The sequence below is a fragment of the Cebus imitator genome, unplaced genomic scaffold (genome assembly GCF_001604975.1).
Source record: "Cebus imitator isolate Cc_AM_T3 unplaced genomic scaffold, Cebus_imitator-1.0 Scaffold72, whole genome shotgun sequence".
NCBI classification, from domain to species: domain Eukaryota; kingdom Metazoa; phylum Chordata; class Mammalia; order Primates; family Cebidae; genus Cebus; species Cebus imitator.
In genome coordinates, this window is record NW_016107387.1 from 5,710,390 (window position 1) to 5,733,653 (window position 23,264).

General features: G+C 40.4%; 1 protein-coding gene across 9 annotated transcripts in view; it reads left to right on the forward strand.

Moving 5' to 3' along the window:
- The window catches only part of MYH10 (myosin heavy chain 10), a 152,606-nt gene that overhangs the window by 78,073 nt on the left and 51,269 nt on the right, over nucleotides 1-23,264 (forward strand). For 6 of the 9 annotated variants that reach the window (XM_017531469.2, XM_017531468.2, XM_017531471.2 and 3 more), the window contains 8 exons: nucleotides 269-412; nucleotides 646-741; nucleotides 2,369-2,487; nucleotides 3,421-3,573; nucleotides 7,865-8,038; nucleotides 14,177-14,350; nucleotides 14,608-14,722; nucleotides 19,269-19,331. In XM_017531469.2, coding sequence (XP_017386958.1) covers nucleotides 269-412; nucleotides 646-741; nucleotides 2,369-2,487; nucleotides 3,421-3,573; nucleotides 7,865-8,038; nucleotides 14,177-14,350; nucleotides 14,608-14,722; nucleotides 19,269-19,331 — 1,038 coding nt within the window. The remainder of the gene's footprint in view (nucleotides 1-268; nucleotides 413-645; nucleotides 742-2,368; nucleotides 2,488-3,420; nucleotides 3,574-7,864; nucleotides 8,039-14,176; nucleotides 14,351-14,607; nucleotides 14,723-19,268; nucleotides 19,332-23,264) is intronic. The other 3 variants (XM_017531473.2, XM_017531474.2, XM_017531475.2) reach the window with 1 other exon arrangement.

Below are 23,264 nucleotides of genomic sequence, written 5' to 3' on the forward strand. Positions count from 1 at the left end.
TCAAATAGAATATTGTACAAACTGTCATCCCAAAAACTCCTGTTAAGGTTTTTGTGCTATTAACATCTTTTTCCTTCATTGGTACAGATAATGGAAAAATGTGTGTTTGTGTATTTACATGAATATATTTAAAAAAAAACATTTTGCTGGCAATGGGTTGCATGGTGACCTCTGTTCTCCTGTGACATTGGCACAGGTTGAATGCAGGTATGGCTTAGTTGTCTTTATGAATATTTATTAAATTTTATTCCATTGTATTTCCTTTTAGCCGATTTGCTCCTTGAAGGATTTAATAACTACAGGTTTCTCTCCAATGGCTATATCCCTATTCCGGGACAGCAAGACAAAGATAACTTCCAGGAGACTATGGAAGCAATGCGTATAATGGGCTTCTCTCATGAAGAAATTCTGTGTATGTGTGATTTCTCTAAGATCCTGATACTCACTTTCCTAAGACTTAGAAATTTGGGGTCAATCACCTAAACTAGAAAATGATTGGGAAACTCATGAATTGTATGAAATCCTGAAAAGACATATCTTACTGAAGAGTTTTGTATAGCTAATTTTTAGCATCAAATAAATTAAAGTATCTCTCTGTTATATTTTGAGGCAATATTAATTTTTTTTCTTTTTATCAATATGAAGCAATGCTTAAAGTAGTATCTTCAGTGCTACAGTTTGGAAATATTTCCTTCAAAAAGGAGAGAAATACTGATCAAGCTTCCATGCCAGAAAATACAGGTAAACTGAATGAATACTCACTTTATTTCTATTTCGATGGCTTGTTGTGCACTCCAAGAATGTGTTACAAAGCAAGCATAAAAGCACCTCTGAAGTGTTTCCCAAGGGACTCTCGAGTAGAGTGACAACCTCGTGTACTTATACGAGGGTCCCCCTGATTCTATAAATGAGGGCAAGGGACAGAGCGTAGGATGAAAAATGGCCATGGTCTCTGCCTTAGTATAGAGGAGTCCTTGGGAATTGAGGGAGGAGAACTCAGCCGCAGGAGGCCACATGTTTACCTGAGAGGGAGCTGTAGCTGCTTGAGTTCCAGCCAGTGTCAGGAATACAGGCCCAAGTGACTTTTCTTTGAAAAGTCACTTACTTTTGCCAAAAGTAAGTGACTTTTCAAAGAAAAATGGAAATCTAGATTTTAAGAGGAAATGTTCCCATTTTAAAATGTTGAAAATGGTTTTAAATTTGCGTTGGTCAGGAACAAAAGTTTGTGAATCAAAAAAATATATATATAAACAATATATTTAATATTTTAATAATATGTTTTAATATTTAAATTGTATACTTAAATATATATATCAGATGGTCTGGAGACAAAAAGAAAAGTGAGGAATCTCTATATTGCCTCGACTGCTCGATTACTCCAGTAAGTTAGTTATCTTGCCTCATGGAGGCATCCACAATCCACTGTGGCCAGTGAAGGCTGACATAAAGTCACGTTATCTGCCCTTGAAATAATCCTTTTTTGTAACCAATTTGAGGCTTGATAACAATTTAATTCTGTGTGGCTCTTCTAAGGGACCTGCCCCTCCTGCTGCTTCTTGGTCACCATTTCCTGACCAAGCTGTGGCACCTCATCTTAGGACTGATGACTTCCAAGACCATTTGTGTATCATTCAATCAAAGTAGTTTGACCGGCAGTTGGGCCTCTTTCCTCCGTCCTCTGTATGACTTTTACATGATTAAATAGACTTAAAATGGAGCCATCTAAAATGTAGAGTAAAGCATATATTAGTATAGCTTGGCTTTGAAATTTTTAAATGACACATAAGTAGAAGAGGATCAGGTCCCTCTTACAAAGGCAAGGAGGCTGGACATGGTAGCTATGTAGTCCCAGCTACTTGGGAGGCTGAAGCAGGAGGATGGCTTGAGCGCAGGAATACTAAGCTGTCATGTGCTATGCCTATCAGTTGTCTATACTACGTTCAGTGTCAGTATGGTAACGTCCCAGCAGTAGGGCCCACTAAGTTAGCTAAAGAGAAATGAATAGCCCAAGTTGAAAATGGAGCAGGTCAAAACTCCCGTGCTGATCAATAGTGAGATCACACCTGTGAATAGCCACTGCACTCCAGCCTGGCCAACATAGTGAGAACCTGCCTCTAAAAAAATGAATAAATAGGCAAGGCAGTCAAATGCTGACTAGCCCTCTCCTGTGGCCTAAAAATGAGTGTGTCTTAATTTAAAAGGATGGAAGGTATTTTTCATCAGACCTAAAACTTGCCTGATTTTAAGATTTTTATTTATTTCTTAATACAATTTTATTATTACTAAGGTTTTTCAAGTGTTTATTGAATATATCATGACTAGATTATAAGTAAAAAATATAATATTTAGGAGACTTTTTACACTTCAGTTGCACAGAAACTCTGCCATCTTCTTGGGATGAATGTGATGGAGTTTACTCGGGCCATCCTGACTCCCCGGATCAAGGTCGGCCGAGACTATGTGCAAAAAGCCCAGACCAAAGAACAAGTAGGTTGAATGTTCATTCTTATTACTGATTTGTTTAAATAATAAGCCACGGTCATTTGGCCTTCTGATTGACATGTAACAAACTGAATCCATAAAAACTATCTTACATGGGTGATTTTAGGTACTAATTGAATTTTTTTTAGTATATTTACTTTTTTGTTTTCAAAAATTTTTTAAAGGGTCAGGGCGCAGTAGCTCATGCCTGTAATCCCAGCACTTTGGGAGGCCAAGGTGGGTGGATCACTTGAAGTCAATAGTTCAAGACCACCCTGACCAACATGGTGAAACCCTCTCTCTACTAAAAATACACAAATTAGCCGGGCATGGTGGCAGGCGCCTGTAGTCCCAGCTACTCAGGAGGCTAAAACAGGAGAACTGCTTGAACCCGGGAGACGGAGTTTGCAGTGAACCAACATTGTGCCACGGCACTCCAGCCTGGGCAACAGAGCCAGACTGTGTCTCAAAACAAAATGTTTTTAAAGGTGATATTTTTTAAAAAAGGAAATGTCAAATTATAATCTCCAGTTTTCCCCAGGTAGATAGATAATCCAGTAGAAAAATCTGCATACTTTGGGAACCAGACCAGCAGAAGGGCCCCCACTACCTTGTTCCTGTGCTGGGTGGTGCAGCAGAGAAAAGGTGCCAGCTAACTGAGCTGAATCAAGGTGGATAGTGCTGTCCAGAACCCAGGCTCATGGGGAGGAGCTTATTTTTACTGGGTGTCTTTACCCGTCCCCCAAATTCATTATTCCCAGTCTTCATTTAATTGTACTAATATTACCTTCTATTGATGTGTAAAATTGAGACATGATTAAGTAGTAAATGCCATCTTGGGTTTTTTGAGTGCTGTATAACATTAAATTCCATAAAACAGCTATTAATGCTTTTATGAGATTGCTTCCAGAATAAAAGGTTTTTGTGATCTAATTACAGGCAGATTTTGCAGTGGAAGCATTGGCAAAAGCTACCTATGAGCGTCTCTTCCGCTGGCTAGTTCACCGTATCAATAAAGCTCTGGATAGGACCAAACGTCAGGGAGCATCTTTCATTGGAATCCTGGATATTGCTGGATTTGAAATTTTTGAGGTATTCTTTCCCCTCTCCCTCTTGCTCTTCCTTCTTTTTGTTTATTCTTTTAACAAATATTAAGGCTCACCATGTGCCTGGTATGTACCAGGCACCAGGGATATAGTCCCTGCTGTTCTAGTAAAGTCAAACAGTAAATGGCAGATAACCACTGAATCCACAGGTCTGTGAGAATGCAGTGAAAGGGTGCTGTGATAGAAATAACTGGGGAGGCCAGCCTGAGATAGCTGTTCAGGGAAGGTGCCTCTGCAGCCATAACAGTTAGGCTTACTTGGAGGATGAGAAGCTGCCAGCCTTGGTCAGTTTCCTGGCATAATGAGAATAATTCCCGTGGGCCTGTATGGGATAGAACTTATCAAATGTTCAAAGCTGCTGGAAAACCAATGTGACTGGATATAGCTGACCAGAGGGAGAGAGGAGTTGAAGACGTGGAGTGGAGTGTGGGGCCAAGTTGAAGCCGTCAAGGGGACCTTTGTAGTAGAATAGGAGCAAGATGATGGGGGCTTGACTTGGGAATCAAGAGAGGACCAAAGTGAGAGGGAGGCTCGTAGACAGGCAGTGATCTGTGTACTGCAGATATAACAAGGGTTTAGCAATAGATTTCACTGTTGATCTGACTAGATCTGTCCACACACTTACTCACCATCAATGCAGAAAAGGTTCATGGTCACACAACTGCTACAGTTTTGCAGGGAAGTTCATATTGGCCATCTAAAAATTTATATTTTTATTTGCATAAATATAGATGTAAACTGTGTAAATATAGTAAGGCACAAATATTAAATGCTTTTTGTGATCATCCATGTGTTACTTTAGCCACTATCAAGTGTTGAATCATCTTATTTTAAAATGAACTGCTTTAAAATTGTAAGTCTGTCCTCATAAATACTGAACCATTGCAAGGGTAAGTGGTTACATCCACTCAACTGCCACTGCCACTCTAAGAGATTGCTTTAATGTATATTGATTTGTAAATAAATTGAGAACTCATGAAAAGTGGCTGGGTACAAATTACATTAAAAAAATTGTTATGTTGTTTCCTCTATTTAAATAATCAGAAGACTTGATGAAAGAAAAGACCCTCATTTCCAACTGCAACAAAAACAGACAAAAAACACCTAAAAATAAAGTATAAAAGAAATGGGCAAGATTTAAATGAAGGCAACTTTACAGTGCTGCTGCAAAAAAGAAAAGAGGACTTGAACAAGTGAAGAGACATACCCTGTTCTCGATGGGGAAATTGTTCATTTATGTAGATGGTAAAAATGCTAAGTTGTTCAGTGAGCATTATTTGTCATGAGAAAAGAAAAGAAAAAGCCTGAATGTCCACCTTTAGGAAATTGGTTCAAATTATTATGATAGCTCCATACAGTGAAATACTACACATCCATTATAAAGAATGGGATGGCTTCATACACTAAGGAAAGATCCTACAACTTAACAAGATACGTTATTAAGTTAAAAAAAGTCAAGGTCATATACACACATTTCTGAGTGCATAGAATATTTCTGGAAGGATCACAAACATAGGAGATACTGGTTGATTATAGGGAGAACAAATAAGTTTCAGTGACGTGAAACTGACTGGTGCAGTTGTTTGTACACTCTGAATTTTATACCATGCATTATTGATTTAAAAATCAATTAAAATTACAATTGGTAGTTTAAATATGGAAGACAAGTAGAAATTCATTTTTTAAAATACCATTCTTTGTCACACCCCAGTCTAAATAGAGCAATAGGATGTCATCATCCTGACACAAAGCAAAGTTCATCTACATGAACATGAATAAGCAGAATCCAGCAGTCTGTAAATATGAAGCTGTCCTGTGTGCTAGAAATACAGTATTGAGCAAGGCAAGCACTGCCTCTGCCCTCTTTGTATGACCTCATTCTGAAATAGTGAATATAACAGCTCCTGGAGAATGGAAAAGATTGGAGGGGCTTTTTCGGACTATAAATTAACTCCTTGGAGATGGATGAAATCCTCTTTAATTGAAAATCACTTTTTATAATGAAAGAGTTTATTTATGGGCACACGCTGCTTATGTGAACAGTATAGAAGCAGGAAAGAGGTTGGGCACTTCTAGTGTATAGGATGATTAAGAAAATTATATCTGCTAATTCACCCTTCTATCCATTCACCCAATCAACTTTTCTATTGAAAAATGGTCAGAGTTCAGAGAAAAGGAACAGAAATAACAAGAACATACGAAAAAATGCCCGAATTCACTTTGTGAGAGCAGTGCAGTATCACTTTTGATATTGCAAAGGTCAAACATTTGATAAGGGAAGGGAATGCTTAGAGAAGCAATGCAGAGCCTCATAATAAGCACATTCTGTGTCCCAGGACCAGCTGAGCTCTCAACAACAATTCCATGCAGTAAAGATGATTCTTTTCCTGCCTTACCTTGGAGCCCACAGCCTGAGTAACAGTAGAGTGGGACCCAATCAGATGCATTCATCCCAGCTCAGACGCATGCCGACTACCCCACTTGCCTCCCTTTGCCTCTGGCTTTTCCGAGCTTCTGTTTTTCTTCTTTTTCTTACTCAGTGCCTCATTTATTTATTTCTGGTCCTTAACTATTCACTAATAAGAACCGAATTGTTGGCCGGGTGCAGTGGCTCGTGCTTGTAATCCTAGCACTTTGGGAGGCTGAGGCAGGTGGATCACCTGAGGTCAGGAGTTCGAGACCATTCTGGCCAACATGATGAAATTCTGTCTTTACTAAAAATACAAAAATTAGCCTGGCATGGTGGTGTATACCTGTAATCCCAGCTACTCAGGAGGCTGAGTCAGGAGAATCACTGGAACCCGGAGGTGGAGGTTGCAGTGAGCTGAGATTGTGCCACTGCCCTCTAGCTTGGGCGACAGACTCCATCTCAAAAAAAAAAAAATGATCACCATTCTAACTGGCATGAGATGGTATCTCAATGTAGTTTTGATTTGCATTTCTCTAATGACCAGTGATGATGAGCATTTTTTCATATGTTTGTTGGCCTCATGTATGTCTTCTTTTGCAAAGTGTCTGTTCATATCCTTTGCCCACTTTTGAATGGGCTTGTTTGTTTTTTTCTTGTAAATCTGTTTTAGTTCTTTGTAAATTCTGGATATCAGCCCTTTGTCAGATGGATAGACTGCAAACATTTTTTCCCATTCTGTTGGTTGCTGATTCACTCTAATGACTGTTTCTTTTGCTGTGCAGAAGCTGTGGAGTTTGATTAGGTCCCATTTGCCTATTTTGGCTTTTGTTGCCAATGCTTTTAGTGTTTTGGTCATGAAGTCCTTGCCTACGCCTATGTCCTGAATGGTTTTGCCTAGATTTGTAGAGAAATAGGAACACTCTTACACTGTTGGTGGGAGTGTAAATTAGTTCAACCATTGTGGAAGACAGTGTGACGATTCCTTAAGGAACTAGAAATAGAAATTCCATTTGACCCAGCAATCCCATTACTGGGTATATATCCAAAGGATTATAAATCGTTCTACTATAAGGACACATGCACACGAATGTTCATTGCAGCACTGTTTACAATAGCAAAGACCTGGAACCAACCCAAATGCCCATTGATGATAGACTGGACAGGGAAAATGTGGTACATATACACCATGGAATATTATGCAGCCATCAAAAATGATGAGTTCGTGTCCTTTGTAGGGACATGGATGGACATGGAAACCATCATTCTCAGCAAACTGACACAAGAGCAGAAAATCAAATACCACATGTTCTCACTCATAGGCGGGTGTTGAACAATGAGAACACATGGACACAGGGAGGGGAGCACTACACACTGGGGTCTGTTGGGGGGAAATGGGGGAGGGACAGGGTGGTGGGAGGTGGAGAGCGATAGCATGGGGAGAAATGCCAGATATAGGTGAAGGGGAGGAAGGCAGCAAATCACACTGGCATGTGTGTACCTATGCAACAATCTTGCATGTTCTTCACATGTACTCCAAAACCTAAAATGCAATTAAAAAAAAAAAACAAAAAACTGAATTGTTTTACTTGTAGAGCATTCAGTTAGCATACTAGGTTTATTATCTTTTCATTTTTGCAGCTCAGTAATGTGGCCATAGACAGTATGTTCTTTCTCTTTACCTTTTCAAAAAAGCTGTGTGTGAGAGAGGAATTGGGAGACCACCCCACTTGGTTTAGTTGCTGTCATTAGATATAAATAATCATGTACTTCGTACCTAATGAAAAAATGTCATATAACTACATGACTAATTATTCCCGTTTTCCCTCTGCCTCCCCATGTTTGGAAAATTACGATTTCACATTTGTAGCTGAACTCCTTTGAACAACTTTGCATCAACTACACCAACGAGAAGCTGCAGCAGCTGTTCAACCACACCATGTTTATCCTGGAACAAGAGGAATATCAGCGCGAAGGCATCGAGTGGAACTTCATCGACTTCGGGCTGGATCTGCAGCCGTGCATCGACCTGATCGAGAGACCTGTAAGAGTGCTCACTTCCTCGCTGTCTTCCATTTTCCATTCAAGCAGTGACCTTAAGTGGCATAACCTGAGACCGAAATTATCCAGTCTGTTCAGTGGTGAAATCATTTTCTGATCTCAATTTTCTAGGAAGGTGATACTCTGATAAAATACCTACAGAATTTAATAGCAACAGCATGCCACTAAAACCCTACTTTAGCCCTTCTCACAGCTTGCTTTCTGTCCTTGCTTGCACGGGTATACTGGATAGTGGGCTCCAGCCCACACAGACTGCAGATGGCCCTGTGTGCTGGCATTTGCGTGGACCTCTCAAAGGATGTGAGCTCCACCTGGCACTTGATTTAGCTGAGAACAAGACATGTCATGTAAATCCATTTTGCAGATAACTGAAGTTTAGCCTTTTAAAGTACAAAGATGTTTTTATTTTGCCAGATTTTTTTTTTAATTTGAGGTTTTAGTTCTCGGGGAAGTCTTGTCAGATGTATTTTTAGTGGTAATCTTAGGAAGCATCAGAAACTCTTTTCTTGGTGGCTTAATGTTCTTAAAAATACATAGAACTCATTACTCATTCACATTCGAGCTTTGAGTGTATAACTCGATCACTTTTGGAACTCAACTCCATGTGATCTCAAACAGGTATTGACAATCTGGTCTGTGCTTCTTATCTGTTAGCTTTTGCTCAACAAGGTGTCAGCTTCATTTATTTTAGTTTGCTGTCTGCCAAAATATAAGAAAGACTAAAACATGATTAAGCACTGAATCTGTAATGTAGATAAAGCTCTAACACTAGTTAAGTAGGTGTATTTGAATAACTCAGAGTTATCCCCTAGGAGATACAGCAGGCTTCGAAGCAATTTTGGTTCTTGCTGCTCAGTCTCTGGTTGCCACTTGTGTTCTTCATGTTTGAAGGTGTTGGAGGTCTCATGGCTAGAGATGGTGGATGATACAGTACCTACAATCAGAAGGAGCAGTGGCAAATTGGAAAGAGGAAGAACCTAGAAGACATTCACCCCTATTAGAGATGTAGTTCCAGCACATTAGAAATTTCAGTTTAAGGAAAGCAGTGGATAATTTTCATTTGGCTGTTATAATACATAAGAAATCATTTTACCTTTCAAGGCACATTTAGAGCAAACATCTTAAATTACCTATAGTCGTGAGGATAGTTGCTTCTTTGTAGCTTATAGGGTCATCTAGAGGTGGCATCCTTGTCGTGACTTCCCAGTAACTTATGCATACCCAAGCACGTGAACACATTTCATTACCTTTCATCACTACTTTGTTGCCTAAAAGAATTGTTTGGGTATTTATGTAAATAAGGGAAGGGGGTATTTCACATTAGTACTGTTAAGGACTGTATGATCGTTTTTTGAGATGCTCATTTGTGTTCATATGACACTGGAAGTCCTACATTTTAAGAACAAAATGATTATGTACCTGCAGTTTTATTTTAGGATGGACGAGAACCCATAAAATTTGCTAGGTCAACGTCTTATAGAAATAATGGTGCTGAAAGTCTTCCAAATGGAAAATTATCTTAATTTTTAAAACGTTTTTAGAGTGTTTTTAAATCTGATTGTTTTGTGACCTTTAAATGAGTCTTACACACATTAGTTCTTCTTAATGTTACTCAATTACATTTCTTTTGCTTTATCCTCTAGGACAAAATACTTTATATACCATTAAAAATTTTTTTTTTTACTCTCACACAATAATTGCACTCTAAAGGTGAAAATGATGGGGTAAAATAATTAAACATTTCAACCCTAATGACTAACTCCGATCAAAAATAGGTGAGGTAGAAGGCTAGGCGCCTGTAATCCCAGCACTTTGGGAGGCTGAGGTGGGTAGATCACTTGAGGTCAGGAGTTTAAGAGTAGCCTGGCCAACATGGTGAAATCCCATCTCTACTAAAAATACAAAAAATTAGCCAGATGTGGTGGCCTGTGTCTGTAGCCCCAGCTACTTGGGAGGCTGAGGCAAGAATCGCTTAAACTCGGGACACAGAGGTTGCAGTGAGCTGAGATTACGCCACTGCACTCCAGCCTAGGTGACAGAACGAGACCCTATTTCAAAAAAAAAAAAAATAGATGAAGTAGAAAGGATTTGATATTTACATTTTTAATTATTTTCCAGGCCTTAAGTGTAAATATTATTGTGGTAGAATAAAATCCAGATAGCAACTTTTTGGGCCAGGTATGGTGGCTCATGCCTGTAATCTCAGTGCTTTGGAAAGCTGAGGTGAGAGGATCACTTAAGATCAAGAGTTTGAGACCAGCCTAGGCAACATAGTGAGACGCTCTATAAGAAAGTTTTAAAATTAGCCGGGCATGGTGTCACGTGCCTATAGTACCAGCTTCTCAGGAGGCTGAGGTGGGAGGATGCTTTGAGGCCCGGAGTTGGAGGCTACAGTGATATGGCCACACCACTGCATTCCAGCCTAAGTGACAGAGTGAGACCCTGTCTCAAAAAAAAAAAAAAAAATTATTTATTAAATCCTCAATTATGAACTGGAAATGCAGACTGGGCATGCCATGGGGCTATGAGATAGTATATAGCATGGCCTTGGTCCTCAAGAACCTGATCTTGAAGCCACAAAACAGAACACAACATAGTAGTGAGCTCATTGGTTCCTGGGTAGAACTCTGTGAATTTGGTAAAAGGCAAAGGCCTCAAAGTTGACTGGCAGTGTTGTGGAAGGTATTACAGGTATGGATGCTGTGCAGGGAGTGTTCCAGGGATGAATTTTGTGGACAGAAATTAGCAGGTAAACAGCACATTGAAAGTGGTATTTTAGGGAAGTTATTTGGCAAGTGTCTTAGTCTGTTTTCTGTTACTGTAACTGAATACCTAAGACTGAGTAATTTATAAAGAAAAGAAATTTATTTCTTGTAGGCCATAGGCTGGGAAGTCCTGGGTCTAGGGACTGCATTGGATGAGGGTATTTTTGGTGGTGGGGACTCTCGGCGGAGTCCTGAGGTGGCACAGGGCATCACATGGCAAGGGGGGCTCATAAGAAATGGCCAAACTGGCTTTTTGTGACAGACCTACTCTCATGATAACTAACCTACCTCCTCAACAACACATTAATCCATGAATGAATTAATTCATTTACTAGGAAAGAGCCCCCATGACCCAGTTACCTCCCAGAGGTCTTCTGTCAACACTGCTGCATTGGGAACCAGGTTTCCAATATGTGAACTTTTGGGGAACACATTCAAACCACAGCAGCCAGGGTATTCACAAAGTATTGGAACAGGGAAGTCACGACACTCCTAGTAACCAGTTATGCCTAGACACTTATGGGTAATGAGCAGAATTAGTTAACTCGTTCCTTCTTTCCTTCCTGTATTCTTTGTACTGGTACCTCTAGGCTCTTCCTTAAACCTTTAGAGTGGGCCCTTTATTCCCTGCCTAAATAGTCCTAATTTAAAGGAGAGATGGCTCAGAAAGGGGAGGGAAGGAATTCAAGATTTAATGCTGACTCACTCTTTACCTCAATTTGAGGATTATTCTACTTATTTATAGAAGTATAAAATCTAATTTAAAAATAAGAACATGTCCAGGCATGGTGGCTCATGCCTATAATCCCAACACTTTGGGAGGCCAAGGCAGGCAGATCACCTGAGGTCAGGAGTTTGAGACCAGCCTGGCCAACGTGCTGAAACCCCATCTCTACTAAAAATACAAAAATTAGCCAGTCATGATGGTGGGCACTTGTAGTCCCAGCTACTCAGGAGGCTGAGGCAGGAGAATTGCTTGAAGCTGGGAGGTGGCGGTTACAGTAAGCCAAGATCATGCCGTTGCACTCCAGCCTGGAGGACAAGAGCGAGACTCTGTCTCAAAATAATAATAATAAATAAATAAATAAAAACGTTTTAAAACCCCAAAGAGTCTATGATGATGGGGAATTTAACTATAGCCTGTGGAATGACATGGGATAATGATTCCATTGATGTTCCTTTCAAAATGGAGAGTGAAAACAATACTTTCTAGAAGGAAGGTACCATTAAAAAAATCCTTTGTGGTGGCGCCTGACAGGCTCATGCCTGGCTTATCTCATCTCACGTAATCCCAGCCCCTGCCTCGCCAGATTGTGGGCTGGTAGCAGGCAAGCCTCTGAGTTCAAAAGCTTTCGCAAAACTCATGACCAATATTCAGAAACGTAGGCTTCTAAGCTTACAGCTCTTGGAAATACCCAATTAAGAGAAGGAATGATAAGAGAGATCTTGACATTGAAGAATGAAGTGGAAAAAATAAAAAGGAGACACAATAATGGTATTCATAATCATGCTGTCACTGAGTCATTTAGAAAAAATATAAATTTTATTTGAGATACTATATCAGAATTTATGAAAATTCTCTGTAAAAGTGGTTAAGAATGGGCCAGGTGTGATGGCTCACGCCTGTAATCATAGCATTTTGGGAGGCCGAGGCAGGCGGGTCATGAGGTCAAGAGATCGAGACCATCCTGGCCAACATGGTGAAACCCCATCTCTACTAAAAATGCAAAAATTAGCTGGGTATGGTGGCATGCACCGGTAGTCCCAGCTATTCGGGAGGCTGAGGCAGGAAAATCACTTGAACCCAGAGGCAGAGGTTGCAGTGAGCTGAGATCATGCCACTGCACTCCAGCCTGGCAACAGAGCTCCATCACACACACAAAAAAGTGATTAAGAATGTAAAAGGGTAAAAGGAAGTTGTTTCTGTTATATTGACATTAATGTGGAACTTTATTTCTCATACTTCTTGTGTGCTTGGGATACTCTCTGAGCTCCTCTAAAGTGACCTAATCCCGATTGCTTCAGATTACTATCTTTTAGCTGATCTGAAACCCTGACAGTTCTTTCAGGTGGTGGAGCACTGGGGTAAGGGTCCCCATTGCAGAAGGGTTCTCTGAGCTTCCACCTGCCGGCATTCAGATCACCCATGCCTTTCTGTGATCACACTATTATACTGTTTCATTTCTATTTAACCGTAGCCTCTAGCTACTTGTAAAAACAGCATTTGTGTGTATAGCCAACTCCTAATAATTATGAAGGCTTTGTGAGTTGAAGAGAACTGATCTTAGAGTCTTATTCAAAAAGCTGATTTCATGAGTGTGCCCTAGAATTAGTACAAGTTCAGTTTTGTATCACACACTTGCCATATTTGTGGTGTGGCAATAAATGATGACCCAGAAGCACTGGAAAATAGACTATGACTATTTAAATATTTTATTTAGCTTTCATGTGTCATTTACCTCCACAGAGGAAGTCACTCCAGAGAATGGTGGGCTCTAAGGCGTTTTTAAAAATTGGGACATAATTCACAAACCGTGGAATCCACCCTTTTAAAACTAAATTCAGTGATTGTTTTAGTATATTCACAAAGTTGTACAGCCATCACCACTACCTAATCCTGCCACGTTTTCATCACCCCAGAATAAAACCTCATACCCATTAGCGGTCACTCCGCATTCTCTTCCCTCAACCCCCAGCCACCCCTAATCTACTTCCTCTCTCTATGGATTCATCTAGCACTTTTTTTCAATGAGGTAATAATGGAATCACATAAAATGGGTTGTCAAGTGTTTGTTAAAACAAATATATAAAGCAATTGATGACTTAGTTTATCAACTTCCATATACTCTACTTAGTAATAATTAAAAAAATATTTCACCAAAAAGTGATACATTTTATTTAATCACCACTTAAACAGAAACTTAAACTGATTAGCATATAAAATGTCTGAAGCATTCTAGTTGGTTGAGGTGTTACAATGATTTATCCAGCCAGTCGTTGAATATAAACATTCAGTTTCATCTCTCCACGTCCTACTTCATTTCTGGCTTCTTTTATTTAACGTTTTTGTGGAGCCATCTCCTTAAAATTTGTTTACTTGTAATTTACATACAGTATTTATAAGTTTCAGGTAAGTTACTCCTCTGTTTTCTTGCTAGTACCTATTTAGCAGTTTGAGATATCAGTGTTTGAATTATAAACTTGTTATGGCTTAGACATAACAAATTGCTTCCGTCCTAGCAATTTGTTTTCCATGGATCTTCATAAAACTAATTGTTTTGGAAGTTAAGTGCCAAACTCAGTAGTGTTAAAGTGACATGCAAACCTTGTGAATTCTTATTGCCTGTCATTATCAGGCGAACCCTCCTGGTGTACTGGCCCTTTTGGATGAAGAATGCTGGTTCCCTAAAGCCACAGATAAAACCTTTGTTGAAAAGCTGGTTCAAGAGCAAGGTTCCCACTCCAAGTTTCAGAAACCCCGACAACTAAAAGACAAAGCTGATTTTTGCATTATACATTATGCAGGGAAGGTAAGAACTCTTATGTTGAATAACTGAATTTAAATGGCTGTGTTTGAAATTTAGCTACATTTTTATGAAGGTGTAACAAAGGTGCTGATAAACGTTTATAAACAAATACAAGTATATATTACAAACATACTGTCTTTCAGACAACCCATTTTTTGGACTGTTGTATGAAAGTTTTTGGTTGAGGCTTAAAGTGTTTCTGTTTTTGTGTTTGGTTTTGTGTTCTCCATTTCACCACTTCTGGCTTTGGTGTGGGATAGGTGGACTATAAGGCGGATGAGTGGCTGATGAAGAACATGGACCCCCTGAATGACAACGTGGCCACCCTTTTGCACCAGTCATCAGACAGATTTGTGGCAGAGCTTTGGAAAGATGGTAAGAAAGCGCTTATCTTTGTAATTATGCTTGGCTCGAATCTTTTATAATTAAGGTTTATATATGGTTATTTTACATATATATGTGTGTGTATATATATATATATATATGCTTCTTACTTTAAAATCTTTCTTTCCCTAGAGCAGGGCTGCCGTTATATTGGAATTTATCCATTTTAAGAATACTTGGGTTAAGAAATGAATACAGAGACATCTACCTTCTTGGTCAGATGTTGTAGGGAGTACAGAAACATTCTAGGCCCAGAGCCACAAAGACACACACAATATGCCTCAGGCCACCGCAATCCCAATTCAGTATAATCCAGGAACACTGGGACACAAAACCCAAGAAGGCCTGCACGTTCCATTTTCCCTGTGTCAGGCCTGCTGAGCTACGTCCTTCCTCACTACCTGCCCCCCTGACACCCAGTGGCTGGTGGATAAACTCTCAAATCACTTACATACAGATCAGTTGCTTTTATTTCTATCAATCCTCATAGTTCTTTTGTTATGTGAACCTCAGGTAAAGATTTTTGGTGATTTTTATTGTAGACTAGAAGATTTTACTAGTACCAGAAAATCAAAATATCTTTGTGTCTGCATGCATTGTAGGAACAATATCTTCTAGAGCTCAGCTCTCCTACTGCATTTCATTCTGGCTCTATCCCACCTCTTTGCTTGGCTTCAGGCCATGCAGGACCTTAGCCCTGGATCTACCCCTGCCTAGACCTTGACTCTGAGGCCAGACCTGTTCAGTAACCTGGTTCATATCTGCTTTCTCTATAGCATCTTAAGCCTTGTAATCTAGCTGTCTTCTCAGAGGTAGAGAGAAAGAAACAAGCAGAGAAGAAGGGGGCTAAGGGCAATTGGGGCAAAAGGCAAGAGACAGGAAGAGCAGAATGGACACAAAGTGACTACGGGGAATGTGAACCTATAAAAGGTCATCTTAAGAATGATTGTGCCCGTCAGATCAAATAAGTATGAGGGAGCCTGCAGGGGTGATGCACTGAACACAGGCATGCATGTGTCCTAGAAACAGACTGTGTGCCTGAGACGCATCAGAGGGGGTCTGGGGGAAAGATGAGCTTTCCAACAAGTAAAACAGAAGCTTTTAGCCTTTATACCTTTAGGTGAAAGTTTTCAACTGACTACTGAGTGCACAGTGTCACTTCCAGTGACCTAATTCTGTGAGGACTGGGAAGAGAAGCAGGGCACTCCAGTAGAACTTACAGTATCCTCAGAGATGAGCTCCTCTTATACTTGTCGACAGGCAGTGTTAGAGTGGGATATGAGAAACTGAGACAAGAGCAGAAAAAGATCTCTGAGCTAGGTTGTCACAGGGTCTGCAGTGCTAGAAAGGCCAGCGCTGGTGAGTTGGAAATGGTGTATGGGAAATCTGTGAGAAAGAGGGAGGAGTCATGCTGCAGTCAGAGGTATTTGCATTCCTTCAGGAATCACTTCAGCTGTGACAGTGTTGGGGACTGTGTAGGTTACAAAGTCACCTCATGTTCAGCTCCTCCTCCAGACACCCTTGTAAGGTCTTAGAACACAGCAGAGGGAGTGAGATCAGTATGCAAAATGTATCTATGATAAATGCCACGTGAATGCTACAGTGAGTTTTTAGGGATGTGCAACAGAGGAAGGGTTCACCTTTTTCTGGGGTGCTAAGGGAAAATGGCATGACGAGAGAATGCAATTTTCCTTGTCCTTAAAGAATAATGATTTGTTGCTTAAACAATGAAAGTTAACATCTACTGAGCCCCTACTAAGTGCCACACAGTGTTTTCAGCACTAGTTTTTGAGCATTTATGGCCTGGTTATACCTTAAACGTTTGTGGGTAAGAAGGTTTATGTGAACTAACTCTAGGGGTGAGTGTCTGGGGTGGCATTTGTAGAAATGAAGTTGGCAGGAGAAGTTGTACAGAATGATCACAGTGGAGAAGTGGAAAATAGTAGCTCAGGAGGAGTGTTCCGTTTGGCTTTAGAGAGGGCTGGGGCAGAGAAGAGTGAGCAGGAAATGAGGCCAGGCTAGTAGGTTGAGGCTTGATTGGAGAGTCCTCCTGTCCCATCTCTGGTGGAAATTGGACTTGAGACTTTGCTGAATAGAGAGCATCAGTAGGTTTGTGACTTTGGGTCATGACCCATTCTGAACTTGAAGAAGTGAAACAGGCAGTGTTGGCTGGAAGTGGGGAGATGACAATGGGCGTGGAGATGGTGCCTGGAAAAGAGGAACAGAGGAAATGGGGAGTTTTCCCTGGTTTTCTCTTTATTTTGAAGGAAAACAGGTATTGGGAACACTGACATTATAAGCATGGAAATTAGGTCTTTTATTACATATTTATTCTGACATTATGAACCCTTTTTGAAATCTTATATTCCTTAACCAAAAATGGTGTTGGAAACACCTGTTCAGCACTTGACCTATTGATATAACACTACATACCTAATTATGTGCTTCCCATGGCAGTAATCTGTGAGCTAGATCTGGAAGCAATGAGAGACATGTCCCTGCCTCCCAAGAGCTAGTGATCCAGTTGAGAAACCAGGGTATACACAGATGCAGAACTGAGCTAGTCTTTTTCTTGGCTCCCAGCTTCTGACTTCCTCCTTCCATTCTTCTTAACTTTAGGTCTCACCATCCCCAGAGAGTGGAGAGGGCTTTGGCAACAATAGGTCAGAGGCTGTAGGTATAAAAGATTTGGTGGGCAAGGGTGGAGGTGGGAGGCTGTGATACCATACAAATTACAGATCACAGATGCTGTGTCTTACAGGTAGGACCATGTCTGGAGACTCCTTACCTGTACTTTTGTGTCTTCCATTTAAGAGATACAGGAAAGTTACTGATTTGATTACAGAAATGCTTAGAGGAAACTTGAAGCCTTGCTGAGCTCCATCAGCTCTGGCGTGAGCCCCGTTCATCTGTACTTGGTCCATAGCTCTGACTCACAGATGCCATGTTTGCACAGTCCTATTTATGGCCCTTGCCTTTCTAAAGATATGCCATTGGGAGTGTGTTTGGCCACTCTTGTCAAAATAAGCTAAGGAATATCTTATCTACCCCAGGTTTGCCTTGGCTCTGCTAGCTTCTGTTCTGGAATACTCCTACATGTTTGCTCTTCTGATAATGCTGCTCTTAGCAGAAGGTGCTGTGGTTCTTCAGCTTAGGTGAACAGTTAGTTTAATCTGAGTGACACAGAAGATCTCAGAGGCCACTCACTGTTGGGAGGCGCTGTTCTTCAAGGTGAGGAGCAAGCAGAGAAGCAGTACCATGTTTGTCCAGTTTTGAGGACCATTTGTTCCATATATAAAGTAGGGGCAGGCACAGAAGTTTGAAGAGGGTTCTAAGGTGGAGAATTTATCACTGCTCACTCTGGATGTAGAGATTTCAGGATAAGGGGAGCAATTTTTCTCTAGGAAAATAACCCTGGAAAAACATTATTTTCCCCTTTTTAGAGCCACTTAAAAGCAGAAAATGACAAGTTGACCATGAATGGATGAATATATGGTATATGAATATAGTTTGCCTGTGAAGGTACAACACCTAGAGTATGAAACTTTTTGTGTTAAAATAGTTTATGGCTGGACACGGTGGCTCACACCTGTAATCCCAGCAGTTTGGGAGGCTGAGGCAGGAGGATCGCTTGACCCCAGGAGTTCAAGACCAGCCTGGGCAACACAGCGAGACCCTGTCTCAACTGAAAAAAAAAAAAACAAAAGAAAATAGAGTTTGTTTTAGAGTTTTCTCAAGGCCAAACCAGGAGAAATAAGATTTATTGGTGGCAGCCCTGCCCTAGAGATTTATAATGCCCTAGTTTTTGCTAAAAGATGTTATTTGGGATCTCTTTACCAGCTGCAAAGGACTTCTTAGCACTTCTTAAAGTTTATATCCAGGAAAAAACCCTAAAGATTGCATTTTCATGTCAATGTGTACCTCCTAGGATATTTTCATGAGTAACAGTATAATCAATAAGTATAATCTTGCTTATGATTCAAAATTATTTTAACATTTTGCTACAACAGAACTTGAATTTTGTTTCCCTTAATGGTAGTTCTCTATCGTATAGTAATTTGTATTCAAAGTCAATTACATTTCCAAAAATCTGTATTGGAAGTAAAATTACACAGCAGTGTAATTTTTGACAGTAAAAGCCGCTGGTATTTACAGTCGCCATAGTGCTGTGACTTAACTGCAGACGCATCCTGAGCTACTAAGATATTTTTATGATAGACAACTCAAATAGTGCCTTATTCCTTTTAAATGTCATCTTGCATTTACATGGGATAATCATTTGACATTGATATCATATAATGCTCACACCACGAGCTGGGAATATGCTCTTTGGATTTAACATTAATCTATTTTATAAAGAACTTTGTCCAAATGTGCAAATTCTCTAAAAAGTCATGTTTGCATGGGATCTGCCCTGGGCTAGCTCCTTTTGTAGCCCGATTTCAAAGTTGACTTGTGCTGTCGAATGTCTTTCACACTAACTGAAGTGTTTGTGTATTTGCTCTTCTGTCCTGTTTTTGCTGTTTCTCTGCTTTAGAGATTCAGAATATTCAGAGAGCTTCTTTCTATGACAGTGTTTCTGGTCTTCATGAGCCACCAGGTGAATGTATAAAGCCTGTAGGTCTTCCAAAACAGAAGGGTTTTAAGCCCAGAGGAAAAACGTGTGGGGGGACTGGCAGGGTGGCCGGGGAGGGCAGGGGGTAGGCTTGGGGGTTGGAGTGGGTTTCTGGGTTTCTGTTTTTGTTTGCTCATAGGCCTGCATGAACCTTTCATTTCATGCTCAGTTTTATTATACTTCAAGGCAAATGTTTGAGTGCATAAGCAATTTAATTGCTACTGCCTACACATTGCTTCTTATTTTATGCATAGCACTTATAGCACCGCATATTAAAAGGTATGCCACTACCTTTTCCAATAGTGCCATTGTGATACACAGTCCTCTAAGGGAATTGTTAAGAACTGATCTGCTAAATGACATCTCCTTTGCTTTTGAGTCACCTTTAAATTTTCAACTCTTAAAGAATTCCAAGGATGAGCTTTCTCTTTTATTTAAGACACTAACATTTTGTAGACCAATAATTACATATTTACCTCAGGCGTGTTGGTCTCATCATTATTACTTTTATTTGGAATTTGTGTGCATATCTGGCTACTTGGCCTTTTCTTCTCAACCAGAGGCCCTGAAACTATCTACAAGGCCTGATATGTGCAAGTTGAGACTAATATAGAGTGGAGTGTTGTCAGAATTATACATTGAACCTGAAATTGAGCTCCAAATGTTTGGGCTTTGTGATCTGAATCCTTAGCCCTGTGTTAAAATACAGCCTAACTACAGCTACACAGTCTCCAAAAGCCCAGTAAAAAATGAAGCCCACCCAGTCTACCAAATGTTTAGTGAAATTGGCAAGTAGCAAAACAAAGCTAAATTTATATTATGAAATTTCCTTTATGATTTTTGGAACATGATAATGCTGAGATCCAAATCCATCACAAAAGTCATTTTTAAAATGTTAAAGGACCATGCCTATTTTAATCCAACTCAAAATTCCTGCCATCAACTCCAGTTCACATACTATGAAAGAAGTAGATTGCAAGTATGGAGTGGGAAGAGAGAAGAGATTATGCCAGAGACAGCATAAGCAGGAATGAAAATTCCACAGAACTCCAAAGGAAAAGATCTCTAAATTCAGTCATCTTTGGCGCTGGGGAATACTGACAGTGTTGAAATGGAGAGGGGGAGCTTGGAGGTAGTTTCCAGCTATAACCTGGGACTTGTGCTTTATTAAAGGTTAGTGCTTGATCTTTTGGACTTCCTCCTAAAGTTAGCGCCCTCTTTAGATGAATTCCCTTTGGATTTCTAACCTCGTAAAAGAATTCCAGCCTGTGAAATCTTTGAGGGCAGGGCCAGTGCCTGGCTTTACTCGCTGTCATTTCTTTAGCACCTGGCACAGAGGAGGCACAGCATCACTAAGTCATGAGTGAGAGCTGATGGATGGATGGGGTGGCGACCCCATATCCGTTTTTTCAGCCCCAGCAGCTTCACCTACCATTCCCACCGTGGCCTTTCCCTCACCTAAAGCACGGACACTCTTTCCTGTGGGACCATGATCTTTGGGTTGTATACTGCAGGCATTTTGCTGTACCAGCAGCATCCAGTACAGAGCTACTCTTAGAAGACTTCATTCTAATGAATGAGCTGAGGGAGGCTCATTCCCCTCACCACACCCTCACCTTGGCACTGAAAATGTTTCCAGTTCTGTTTCTCTCTGTCAGGCGTCCCTTGGTTGAGTTACTCAGCTGAACCAAGTATCAAGGGTCTCAATCTCTGCTTCACCTTGGAAGCCCATCCATCTACTAAGGCCAAATATGGTCTTTGAAATTGTGTGTAATATTTTACAGCAAAATTGTTTTCTCTTTAGTGTGTTTATGGATTCAAGACCACTACCCCAGGGAGGGCTAAGGATTTTAAAATGAAAATGTAGGACTTTAATATTTCCAGTGTGTTCTTGGAAGACAATGGATGAAGGAGTTTCTAGGAATCCAAATTGTGATTGCCTGTGATGTGCTGACATGTGGTAAGCATCTCTCTAAAGCAAGTGATACAAATAGGACCCATGTGCTTACACATGTGTAATGATGGGGAAATAGCATTATGAAGAGCATGCAGGCTTCTGAGGATAAAAGTGAGAGACTGGAATAGAGATTTCCAGAAGCATCACAGGACAAGTGTAAAAGAGAAAGGAACAGGGGAGAACAGGATTCCTAGAGGCAAATGCAGAGGTCATACAAATTTTTGCTAGAAAGTCAAGGAGTTTTCTTGCAAGTATATTTTGAAAGTCTGGACTGCAGAGATAAACCAGTAGTGGAAGATACAAGCAGAATTAACCAGAAAAGAGGGGTTGTAACCTCAAAGCTACAAGCAGGGCTTTTGGAGTAAAAGGATAATGAGTAATAGGGTAATAGAGACTATCAAAGGCTTTAGACCTGATCCAAACCATGTTGGAGGGACAGTTATGTATCGTTTTCACTAACTCTAGTTTATACCTACACCTGCAATTTCCTTCATAGAACAGCACCAGTTAGGCTCTTTGAACTGCCATGTGTGCTAGATTGCAGCTGACAGTTCTGGAAGAGAACCACCAGAGAAAAAATAGGGGAAAACCTGAGAAGTACATGCAGAGTCAAGTATCATGTTGGTAGCCATTTAATCTCCTCATACATGGCATCCATTGATCATAACCCCTATCTTAAATCCCATTTTAGGATCTGTGGTTTAGGTCTGACATAGTTTCCATGTTTAAATTGTTCTCCCTTTCAATGGATGAAGGTTTTTGTTATTGTTGCAGTATATTCTACTCCTTCATATTTTTTTATCGTGAGTGTTAGCAATAGTTGGAAACTTCACGGAGGAGAAGCAGTGCTTGGGTAGTGCAGCTTGAGTTCCTGAGGGCAAGTGTGGACAGTGACATTTAGTTCTCAGGGCTATTGTGAGTATCAACTGAGGCAACATGAGCCTGAATACGTGGCACACGGGAGTGCCTGAATATGTGGTGTTGTAGAGTTGCTGTTGCCATGGCTGCATCTGCAGCAGCTGCTACTGTAATTACAAAAAAAACAGGGAACCCTGATAAAAATTTATTTCCTTGGCTTTATTTAACATAAGTCCAGTATCGCTCATAGTGTCCCAAGATGCAGCTGATAGGTAGTGTTGCCTTGTTTCAGTCAGTGTGGTGCCCAGTCTCAGTGTGAGTTGGGGACATAGGACCCAACAAGGGGAGAAAGCGAGCGCAGGGCACAGTGAAGCTGCGGGCAAAGAATGGCTTCCTATCTGCCCAATGCCTTGGATGGCTGAAAGAAATAAGAAGGTAGATGGAGGTAAGGGAGACATTCAAGTTTGACTTGAGACTAGTGCTTGGGATAAAGAAGATTGCTTTCTCCTTAAATCACATGCTTCCTCTCAACCTCTCAACTTCCTGAGGTTTTTCTAAAAATTTTCAGATGCTAGAGTAATTAGTAGATCAGTTCTAGCAACTAGTTATGTAACCGCTGTAAACTGGTTATTACAGTACCATGTAACAGGGATATTACGGAAATAGACTGATGTTAAGATTGTTTCTGCGAATTCATAATAAATATTTTGTTTCCAGTTGTTTTTGACAGTGACATTTTCATCTGTACAAGAACTGTCTTACTATATTGAAATGAGTATTGAGAACCTACTCCATGCCTCACATGGTGCTGGGCAGTAGAGACCTTTCATAAGAAGTGTGTGATGCCCCTCTCAGTCATCGGCATCTGTTGAAATTAACATTAAATAGGTTTCTTCCCCCTTTTTTGGTTTCTAGCTATATTAACTAGAATGAATATCTGAAGATCTAGCTTAAATACTTGAAATTAAATTTAGTAACACTAGGATTTTGGCCCATGCACAGATTTGAAAAACATAAAAATCTATGGACCCGTCTCCTAGATTATCCCCTAGAAGAAGGGCCAGTTAAGGATTCTGGCACCAGCCGATGCCATTCCTTCTATG